The sequence below is a fragment of the Pteropus alecto genome, unplaced genomic scaffold (genome assembly GCF_000325575.1).
Source record: "Pteropus alecto unplaced genomic scaffold, ASM32557v1 scaffold101, whole genome shotgun sequence".
Taxonomy (NCBI): Eukaryota; Metazoa; Chordata; class Mammalia; order Chiroptera; family Pteropodidae; genus Pteropus; species Pteropus alecto.
The window spans coordinates 9,198,513-9,209,980 of NW_006432945.1; the positions used below are offsets into that span (position 1 = coordinate 9,198,513).

Genomic DNA, 11,468 nt, shown 5'->3' on the forward strand with positions numbered 1-11,468 from the left:
CCTCGGGCCACTAAGCACCAAGTCGTGTTCCAAATTTTTCCTGAGAGACCTTACGTTTGTGCTGTGCTCTCCACCAGGAAGAGGGAAAAGATGCCATCATGTGTTGTTGTTGTTGTTTTTTTATTAAAAAATTAAATCTATGCTCAGGAAGAAAATAAAGATCTATTAACACGAGCACAATCCAACCTTTAAAATTGTAAGAGAAGCAAACGCGGCCGTTTTATTTATTGACAGAGGGTGACCCATGCCCCCACATGCGGCTGGGCCACAGTCAAACTTGAGTCTGGTGGCTCTGTGGGTTCATGAAACCACGACAGGTTCAAACCTACACTCAGGGCTGGGCAAGAATCATTCCTGATGCTGAGTCCAAGAGGGAGGAACGGATGACAGGTCAGGGATAGGAAGAACGTTCTCACCATCATCTATAACCTGGCTTAAGGTGATGGCCTTGCACTGGGCCTCCCTGCTTCTGGCCTTGTCTTCCTCTGGCCTATTCTCGACACAGCAACCAAACGCTCCTTCAAAATCTTAAATCAGAGCATGGCCCTGCTCTGCTCAAAACCCTCCAGTGATTCTTGCCGCGCTGACACTTACCGTGCCTGTCCTTCCCGATCTGCGCCCACTCTGCATGCCCCATGGTCACCCTCATCCTGCCTCGTGCCCCCTCCCCTTCTGCTCCTGGGCACTCCTGGCTGCTCCCACATTACAGCCTTGGCATGGGAGCGGGCCTCCCTCCCATCTTCTGGTGGCTAACCCCTCACCTCCTTCAAATCCCTCCCCCACGTAGGTCTACCGGGTCCCATCTACTTAAAACTGCAACTTCCCCTACACATCAAAAGTCCGCCTGGATGTTTTCACTCTGCTCACCACCTTATCTCCTTACAAGTTACTTCTGTATTATTTTCCCAGCTAGAGAGTAGAGCTTCGGGTCACTGCTGTGCCCCAGGTGCCTGGAACAGGACCTGGCACAACGGAGGCAGGCGATAAACGTGCGACGTGAATGGGTTTGATATTATTACTAGTAGTGGCAGTACAAACTGTCGGCAGCCCAAACTCAGCTCCAGGACTGGGCTGTGTTACCTCTCACTCGGTTCACCTTGTTCAAGTGCCTGCCTCACGAAAGGTCTTTGGGAGAAGGAGAGAGACCGCTGAATGCCAGAGGAAGAATAGGGGACCAGCGGGGAAGCCCCAAAGCGAACGAGGAGCTAGCGCATCTCTCCGCTGGTGGAGGCCGCGCCTCTGAATGAATGAAGCGCGGGGAGTGAGGGCCGGGCCGGCTCTGCGGGCTGCGCAGCCCCCGCCCCGCCCCGCCCCGCCCCCCAGGCCTTACCCGCTTTGTCTATCCAGGCGCCCGCCCCGCCTCCGCTGCCCCCGCCCCCCCCCGCTCCCCGCCCCGCCCCCCAGGCCTTACCCGCTTTGTCTATCCAGGCGCGGTACCCGTTCAGCTCTCGCTCAATCTGCTGCTGGCGCCGCAGTTTCATGAAAGCTCTCCGGTTCTCCACTCGCTCTCTCTCTTTGGCAAATTCCCTGTGGACGGGGAGGAGACGGTGCACGGGGTTCAGGTAGCGCCATGACGAAGAGAAGCGGGGGTGCGAGCGAGCGGGCGTGTCTGTGCGCCCCGCTTCCCCGTGCCCCTTCCCGCAGCCCCAGGCGGCATCTGCGCTCTCCTTAAGGTGCTGCGCAGGAACCCGCTCCACTCGTCCTCATGCAGGAAGCCTTTCCAGATCACTTCCACTCCCATCGGCACTGACACCCTCCGCTTGCTCTATTTTGAAAGGGACTTTCTTAGTCACGCGACAAACTAGGTTTCAAAATGCTATGTTCTGCTCCCCAGCTACGACGGAGGCCTTGAACCCTCTGGGGGCACAGCTATTCCCTGTATGCTCTTAACTGCAACAGTGATTAACGTAAACTGAGGCATTATTATACGCCAGCCCTGTACGAACTTTTTCACACCCATGAACTCATTTAATCCTCACACCGCCGTAGGAAGTGAGCGCTATTAAAATGCCTGTTTAACAGATGGGGAAACAAGGCTCCGAGAAGGAGCTCGCTGGGATCTGAACTCTACCCACAATTCTGTGCTTCCTCTGGGGTCCTGTACCCGGTGGTGCTCAATAAGGGCTGCCACTGAGGACCAACGACAGTGACGCCCTGAGGGGCGGAGATGCTGTTGGCAGATGGCGGTAGAGGTGAAGGAAGGAAGGAGTATGGGGACGGCTCCTGGCTCCAGCGGAAAGACAGTGGGAAGGAAGATGGGGTCGAGCGGAGGGGAGATCATGAGACAGAGGGAAGCTGACATGAGGGCCAGGAAGACGACGGAGTCCACTGACAGGCTCAGGGGACAAGAGTCACTCTGTGGCACAATGAAAAGACTAAAACACCCTGGAAAAATACGAGAGAGGAGGAAGGAGGGCTCCCTGGCAGAGAGGAAGATGACCGGGTTCAATGGGTGAGCAAACAGGGAGCAAGAAATATTCACTTGCTAACAGACCTGTCCAGAAAACCATGCCCGTCTCCCCGCCAAACGCCCTTCCCGGCTACAGTGGCCCTGGCGGGTGTGGCTCTTCCCAGCCACGGCTCAGGCACTCTCCACCTGCCCTAGACGCTGCTCCACTTATTCAAGGGGCGCCCCATAAACAGAGAGGTCCAGCCGGAAGAGAAGCGAGTCCAGCACCCACTGTGGGTCCTGCCAGCTACTTGCTCACGTCCAGGAAGGAGGAAAGAGCCAGGGACTGAGGGGTGTGACCCTGTCCCCTGCAGAGGGAGGGGGGCACCTCGCCAGGCCCCTCCTGCCAAGACAGAGATGGGTTCCTCAGCACAGACACTTTACAACGGTCACAGTCGGGCGAGGCACAGAAGGAGAAATTCTCCCGGGCTTGGCTTCAGGTGTCGTGGGCGAACAGAGAGGGACAGAGTAAAAGGAAGACCAGTGAGTCACCAGGGCCAGCGAGTGACCAAAACAGAATTCAAGCCCCGGGGCATCTCCTTTCCCCACTTTGCTTCTGGATTTCTGCAGTTAGAAGGTGACAAGGGGCTGGCTTGGTTCATGGTGTCGCCATCTACCAAACTCTTACCTCTGGCTCTTTGTCTTCTATCTCCCGGTCCAATGAACGCCAGTGAAGGCTCTGCCTTCAGAAGGGCGCTAGACCCACCCTCCCCCTGCATCCTCACCGCTGTGGTCCAGGACCTCATCCTCTCCCGCCTGGACTATATTAGTAGCACCTACCTGGTCTCCCAACCACCTGCCCCTCTTCCCTGCATTTCATCCATCCTAAGCTATTAGAGTTATCTTCCTAAAACATGCACTGGATCTGAATGCTTCCAAACCTAAAATAGCCACAGTGAGTAATATCTGTAGAATGCTTTCTAATCACCAAGCTCCTTCATACATTTTGCTCATTTAATCTTTACCACCATTTCGAGAAGAAGGTAGAACAGTTATTTTCATCGACAATTTAAAAGTTAAACAACTTTCCCACCTGGCACGCCCACCTGAGCATGTTCCCCTGAGTGCGTCTGTCACCCCTGAAGCTCATGGCCCTCCAGGACCACGCATCGTCCCCTGCTGTCCCTATGCATCAGGCCAGGCCCCCATGCATCCTCCAAGTCTCCCCATCCCCACGCACTCCCTGTGTCCCCTCACTCCCTCCTGTCCCCTGCTGCACCCCGCCCTCACCCCCGCACCCGACACACACACAAATTAAACAACTTGTTCGAGTTTAAGAAACGAAGCCAGGATTGGAATCCGGACTTGTCTGCTTCGAGAGCCCAAGTGCTTCACGCCCACACCTCTGCCCAGCGTATTTGTTTGCTACTTTCTTTATGTATCTTAATTTTTCGACTGTGCTCAGGTGGAATCCAGGAAGGGTTCGAGCACACCTTTGTCAAAGGAGACTTTAAGCTGTGACCAGGGGAACATAGTAAGCCCTCAGCATCTCCCATCCCAGCTCAGGGGCCTGAAGCTAAGGGGAGTTAAGAGGCCCTTTGAGGGAGAAATTGTCCAAGGACACACGGTCACCAAGAGGGACCATGACCCTCCGATCTTCTAAATTCCGGCTCCTATCCTACACCCCCCTCCCCCAACCCCCACCCAGCCTCTTACCCCTGCTGCTGAATGAGGTACAGACAACTAACATGGCCTTCTGAGTCTTTCGCAGTCTGACCAGGGCCTTTCTCTCCAAATCTCACCTCCCATCATTCGTACCCACCCCGTGCCTGCCTGCCGCCCACCTCGGTCACGCTCCAACCACAGCACACTTCTCGCTATTCCTGACAATGCAGTGCAGTGCGGGCTCTCCAGGCTTAGTTCACATTGCTTCTCTGCCTGGAATATCCTTCTCCTTTGTCTGTCAAAATCTTCTGCAAAGCCAGGCTGAAATATCACCTCTTCTGTTTAGCTTTCCCCTTTCCCTCCACGCCCACCCCACTTCCTTACTCATCTGGCTTCCATTCTACCTTTCCTCCAACTGCTTACATCTCATCTTACGGCCAGACCGTTATTGTGGTGAGTTATACATGTGACTATTTCTCCCTTTAGGTGAGCTTTTTCAGAAAACATCCTGTGTCTTTCTCAACTTTGTATCCTTCTGGACTAGGCTAGGCCTGGCACATAGTATATGATCAATAGATTTTTTTTTTTAATGAAAAACATCCAAGCTGACTTGGTGAGCATACTGTTAGCTCTGCTCCGGTCACCAAAGGCCTGCATGAAAGGATGCTCCATCTCTGCACGGACCCAGAGAAAGCCAGGTGCATCTGTGGGACTGCACCAGCTGCCAGGTAACTCCTGGACACTGCCACTACTGTTTCTTTGTTTGGCTCCACTAAAATCTCTGTAGAATTAGTTTCTAAAGTATGTAGTGTGTCACCTCTATCTGGCCCCCCTGAATGACCACATAGCTCAGTTTCTGGTGGGACAGGTCAAAAACCCCCAGGCTGACCTCCCCGTGCCTTTGGAAGTGTCCTGGCTCTGGGTCTCACCAGCTGGCTTCTCTGCTCTCTGCCATCATCACGGGCCCCCGTTTCCTCCTTCCCACCCACCTGGCACCTTTACCGGGCTCACAGGCCCAGAGCCTACCAAATCTGGCTTGGACTTTTTAAGAAGCCTCTTGGTGAAAGAGAATAAACAAAAAATGTTACTTCCTCAGCAGCCCCTGCACCTCAGGCGAGGAAGGACTGTGTGGGGGCCTCCCGTCCGGTGTTTATCAAGTGGCCTCTTCTGTTTTGATTTTCCACTGGGAGCCCAGGGCAGACAGCCTGGCTCCCAAGTCTTTCATGATACTTCTCCCTCCCTTACTGTCGTAATTGGGCCCATGGCTCATCTATCTGACTAGTCTGCAGCTTCCACGAAGCCACGCAAAGCCTACACGGTATCACATTCCAACAAGGACCTATGAAGGTTAATCTAAGCCCTGGTAGTACAGTAGATTCCATAGATGATGGAAATAACATATTAAGAACTAATATTCATATAACACATTTATAAAAATATTCATTTACAAGTAACTTTCATGTAAATTATTTCACTTGCATTGCGAAAACCCTGGGAGATTCAGAAAGGTTCTTATCCAAGATCACCCAATTAGCTAAAATTCAAACTGATGTCTTCTGATTCCAGGTTAAGTGCTATTTTCACAATGTCTCAGTGCCTTTTATGTTATGTAGACATCAACATTTAAAATCAACAAAGTGGAATTACAGTCAGCCCAAGGTTGAGGAAAATAAGGATATGAAAATGAGAGTTTTTGTGTTTTTCTTCTAGAATCACTATCTTTGAAATAGGGCAGCATAAAAAGCCATCGCTGTGTGTAGGATTAATAAACCTCATATAAAATTCGTAGCTTTAGTCAAGCTTATGATGTACGGCTTGATTTCTGTGTCTATATCATAGTCACTGTTTATTTATATGGATATTGCATTCTGGAACGAACAGGGACAAACAGGATTCAGCTCTATTACCTACTGAAAATCAGTGACTATTCTAACCTTAGATTCAGCATGCCCGCCAGTCTCGTGAGTATATATGTAGACAGAGCTAGGAGAGGTAAGCACTTTCCTCCCACTGGTCCCCCTTTCTTCTGAGGACCTGAGTACTCTATCCTCTTCCCAAAGGATCCTGGGAGTTATTGAGATGATGATGCTTTTGCAAAGATAAAGCATGTGATCATTATCTTAGCTATCCACTGACCACTGTCAAACTCCTATTGAAAGTTACCTCAAAAACTGGCCCTGCGAATATGTCAATTTATCCAGTTCTCTTGGATTAAGGAACAGAAAGTTTAAAAAGAGGCAATCTGGCCGACAGGAGAAGAGTGTCACCTCCCTTAAGTCCTCTGGGCATTGGCCTGTAGCTTAGGTACGAGGATGGGTAATCCGCTCCTTTTCATGTGCCTCATCCAGTGCTTCCACCCCCACAGACGTCATGGAACTCAAGACGGGATGCGTCTCGACTCCGGATTCCCCAACCCAGGGAACAGAAACAAATTCCCACGTGATTGGCAGAAATACGACTAGGTCTGTTCTCAGAGCTATGTATCCGGGTGACAATTGCTGCTGATAACCTGGACAGCCACCTCTCGGTTTCAGCTTCCTCATCAGTAAGTACTGATGACGTCGGAAGGACAGAAACACCCTCTGCCTATAACCAGGGGGAGGAATGAGTATGAGTTACTCTAGGGTCCTGACTGGATTCTTGTAAGATATTGTATAATGATAAAACTCCAATGAGGAGGGAACATAAAGAATGGGAGAAAATATTTGCAAATCATCTCTCTAGTAAGGGGTAATTATGCAAAATATATAAAGAACTTATACAACTCAAGCGCATAAATAAATAAATAAATAAATCTGATTAAAACTAGGCAGAGGAACTGAAGAGACATTTTTCCAAAGAAGACATACAGATGACCAACAGGTATATGAAAGGGCGCTAAAGATCACTGCTCATCAGGGAAATGCAAATTAAAACCACAATGAGATATCACCTCACACCTGTTAGAATGGCTATTATAAGAAAGACAAGAGATAAATGCTGGTGAGGATATGCAGAAAAGGGGATCCTTGTGTACTACTAGTGGGAATGTAAATCGATGCAGCCACCATGGAAAATAGAATGGCTGTTCCTCAAAAAATTAAAATAAAACTACCTATGACCCAGCAATTCTACTTCTGGGTATATATCTGAAGAAAACAAAAATACTAATTCAAAAAAGATATGTGCATCACATTCACTGCAACATTATTCACAATAGCCAAGAAAGAAACAATCCAAATGACCATCGAAGGATGGATAAAGGTGATGTGGTATGTATAATATACAACAGAATACTATTCAGCCATAAAAAGGGAAATCTTGCCTTTGGCAACAACATGAATGGACTTTGAGGGCATTATGAAATAGATCAGACAAAGAAAGACAAATACTGTATGATCTTATTTATACAGAGAATCTAACAAAACTGAACTCATAGAAGACAGATTGGTGGTTGCCAGAAGTGGGGGCTGAGACTGGGGAGAACGAGTAAAGTTGGTCGAAAGGCACAAATTTCCAGCTGTAAGATGAATAAGGCCCGAGGAGCTAATGTATAACACAGTAACTGCAGTTGATAACACTACTGCATAACTGAATTCACTAAGAGAGTAGATCTTAAAAGTTCTTATCACAAGAAAAAATGTCTAACTATATAAAGTGACAGATGTTAACCAAGCCTATCATGGTCATCATTTCACTATATATAGATAGAGATATAGATTTATAGATATATCTCTATCTATATATAGTGAAATGATCTCTCTATATAGATACCTATATCTATCTCAAATTATTATGCTATATACCTTAAACTAATACAATGCTATATATGTCGATTATATCTGAGTAAGACTGAGGAAAATACAAATTATGTTTCATTGTAACTACTCATTACCCAATTCCATTATCCCTAATTTTTGGCTGTTTTTTTTTTTTTTTTTTTAATGCTGGGAGGATAACCTGCAGTCCCCCGCATGATACAGCTTGCACACAGATAAAAGAAAAGTCAGTTGGGGCTGAGCGTGGACGGGCCTCTCCTCCAGGTGTCACTTATGTAGGCAAGGTTTGGACTTCTAAATTTCAGCTACGGGAATTTAGGGAGGCTGATCTTGTGCCGCATGGTTAAGTAGAATTTTCTCTTTAATCCCAGTTAGTGAATTTACATTTGTCACTACTTTTGTTTTCTAGCAGTTTACATGAGAGACATAATTTGTAAAAATCAACTACTGATACATAGCCAATTTTATATTAGTCACAATTAAATGAAGTGCAGGAATTGCATAATCGTAGACAAGGTGTACCATCTAAAATATTTAAGGCAGGGAGGTGGAGTTGTCTTTTAAATCATACTTAGGTTAATAGTAAAATTGATTCGTATTTTATTAATTGATGGACCTATAAAGAGGTCATTGCCACAGATAATTCATAAAGTGGCTAATCTGTATGTTGATAAATCAAAATGATGGGTTTTAGTCTGTAGAGTGATGGGAGGGGCTTGGGTCATTGACATATTTAGAATTTATCATGCAGTGACTCACTCTTGGTGATTAGAGGTGAGGTTCACTGAAGCCTTGCACCAGCCTGAAATTCCTGCCTGTGTAACGTCGCAGGACACCCGGACAGGCATCTCTACACTGATCTAGTGAGGAAGGTGTTCTGGTAGGTCCGCTTTGATAAAAAACACTCTGTCTGAGGACTATCTGGCTCTAGTTCGCCTCCAGCTCCAGACCCCTCCTCCAGATTCAATACACACTGGGAACTTTGTTTACTGATCTGGAGGCCTTCGCTGCTGTCATGGCAACCAAAAGGAAGACAAAGCCCGCCAAGATGGGCTTGCCTGTGTGACTCAAAGATCTGTTTACTCACACTCCTGTATACACTTGTGTGCTTCATCACACACACATCGGCATGAACACACACATGCTCACACTGGCACACAGAAGCATATGTAGACAGACTTTGCCAAGCATACGAATGGCCACATGGCCATGTTCCTATTAATCTTCAGAGCTCATATTTCCAAAGCGCTTCAGGGCCCCCAATGGAACCTTGCTAGTCTTCCTGTAAGATGTCTGCTTCTGGAAGAAGGAGTTTGGGTTAGACATTGAGAAAAGCCTCTTCGACCCTAAAAGTTCTAAAATGAACAGAGAAATTGGGGGAAGTCAGATAGGTAGTTGTGTGTTGGCGGTGGTTTAATTTCAGTCTCATTGGAAAATAGGCTGGAGGATGGGGGGTAAGGCAGCTTTCAAGTGTTCTCATGAGCCTGGGGAACATTTTCTCCCAGTTTTCCAAAGAACAAACACAGCCCAGAGAAGGTAAACACTTTTCTGAAGGTCACAGAGTTCAGCTGTATAACAGGTATTTACATCTCATCCCCTGACTTGTTCTAGCATGGATTTAAGGAGACTTAGGCTATCGATAAAGTAGCCAGTCCTCTAAATGCCATCCAGTGTTGACTCTAAGGAGCAGGATGGACGGGCGTCCAGGAGGGTATGTACTCAGGCGCTGGGTCACATCCTGCCGGCCTTCCTTAGAGATCAGGGGCTTGGGAGGGCTCTGTCGATGTGCAGAAATCCTTCCCTAAAGCAGGGAAGGCAAATACCTGACCTTCCACAGAGCACTGCAGCTCACCCCACTCCTCTACCCTACACCCAGAGCAATGAAGAAGGGCTATGGGTCCCATCGACAAAGACCTGACAAATCACCTCTCCAAGCCCTGAGGTTCACACGCAGGGCACAGAGAGGTCAGATGGCTCGCTTGCCCACGGCCTGCAGCGTGGTGGCTGACCTGCAGCATCACTTTGACTTTTGGGTTCCAAAGCCAGTGAGTGCCACTGCATCTCTTCATGATTTTCAGTCATGAGAACTCAAAGAGGCAGATGCTTTTAGGGCCTCAGTGAACGCATGGTCTTTTTTATTTTTGCTCTTCTTGACACTGAGATCTTGTTTATTTATCTGAGTAGACACAGGAGAAGGCTTGGCAATTAACAAAAAGGGAATAACTAAGGAGCTGGAATATGGTACCTGTTTTGATTTTTAACCTTGAAGTTGGTGTAATCCAGACTCTTAGGGCATAATAATTAGGAGCTCTGAAACTGGCTAGAACTGGGTTTGAATCCTGGCTCCGTCAGGGTGTGGTCGGGGTCAAATCCATAACTGCTCTGAGTGTCAGTTTCCTCATTCGTAAAACGAGCACGAACACTACACCTGTCTCAAAGTGTTGCGAAGACTGAACTAAAAAATAGATGGAAAGTACAAAGTATAGTATCTAGCATGGAGTAGGTGTTCCAAGTGCCTACTTTAAGTATTACTGATGCTTCTGAAAATATGTAATACACATAACCTATTATCGAGGACTTCACATATATTTCATATTTTCATATTACATATATCATACATATTAGATATATACATGCATCATGAATATGCATATATTCATTCTGCTTCCAAAATATAATTTACTGAGTGTCTACTACGTGGTGGGCATTGTTTTAGAATAACATTATAACAGCAAACAGTAAAGCACAAGTTCTAGTGGACGAGACATAATAAACAAGATCAATGAGTGGAATATAAAGCATGTCGTGCACTGATAAGTGCTAAGGGAAGAAGAACAGTCGATACGGGGAGGAGGCCTGGAGCTGGGGGTAGAGCGGCCAGGGAAGGCCTCACTCAGAAGATGAAAGATGACACGAGAGATGTGAAGGTGTGAGCCGCGGGGGCGTCTGAGGGACAGCATATTCCAGACCAGGCAACAGCGAGGGCAAAGCTGTGGGGCAGGAGCATCGGAGCAGCTTTGGCAGAACAGAAAGAGGCCAGCGTGGCTGGGGTGGACTGAAGACAAGAAGAAGGACTGAGATGAGGCCACGGAGGGGAAGGGTTGGACCACGCAGGGCCTGAGAGGCCCTATAACGACTCGACTTTTACTTGGCATGAACCAGAGACCACTGGTGGGGTTGCAACAGAGTCGTCGCAGGACGTGATTCAAGGTTTCAGAGACCGTCTCTGGTCGCCTTGCTGGGAACAGACGCAAGGACTAAGGGTGGAGGCAGCGAGACCCCCCGGGTTCGACGCAGATCGCAGCTGCCGCGGGCGCTGGCAGAGCAGGGAGACTGAGAAGTACCAGGTTTCTGGCTGTGCCGTGAGGGTTGAGCTGAGGAGACTCACTGACGCCGGGAACGCGGACTGCGAGGGAGATCTGCGTCAGCGAGGGCCCTACGGATGTCTGCTGTGAGCAGCTCAAAGGATGGATTTTAACCGAGATGGAAAAGACACGGGGGAAAGCTTTCTGGGGGCAGATCAGGAGTGCGGCTGTGCATGCACGTCGGCTGGATATCTGGACACATTCACATTTAGGCTCCTTTGGCCCACCAGCCCCAACTCTCTGTTATCCACATGAGTATGCCAACCGCGTTGCGGCTCATCCGCTGCGAAT

General features: G+C 48.3%; 1 protein-coding gene across 1 annotated transcript in view; it reads right to left on the reverse strand.

Moving 5' to 3' along the window:
- Nucleotides 1–11,468, reverse strand: part of CACNA1E (calcium voltage-gated channel subunit alpha1 E) — a 272,496-nt gene that overhangs the window by 83,237 nt on the left and 177,791 nt on the right. Inside the window, 1 exon segment of the mRNA XM_015586256.2 lies at nt 1,412–1,527. Within this exon segment, the coding sequence (XP_015441742.1) occupies nt 1,412–1,527 (116 nt within the window).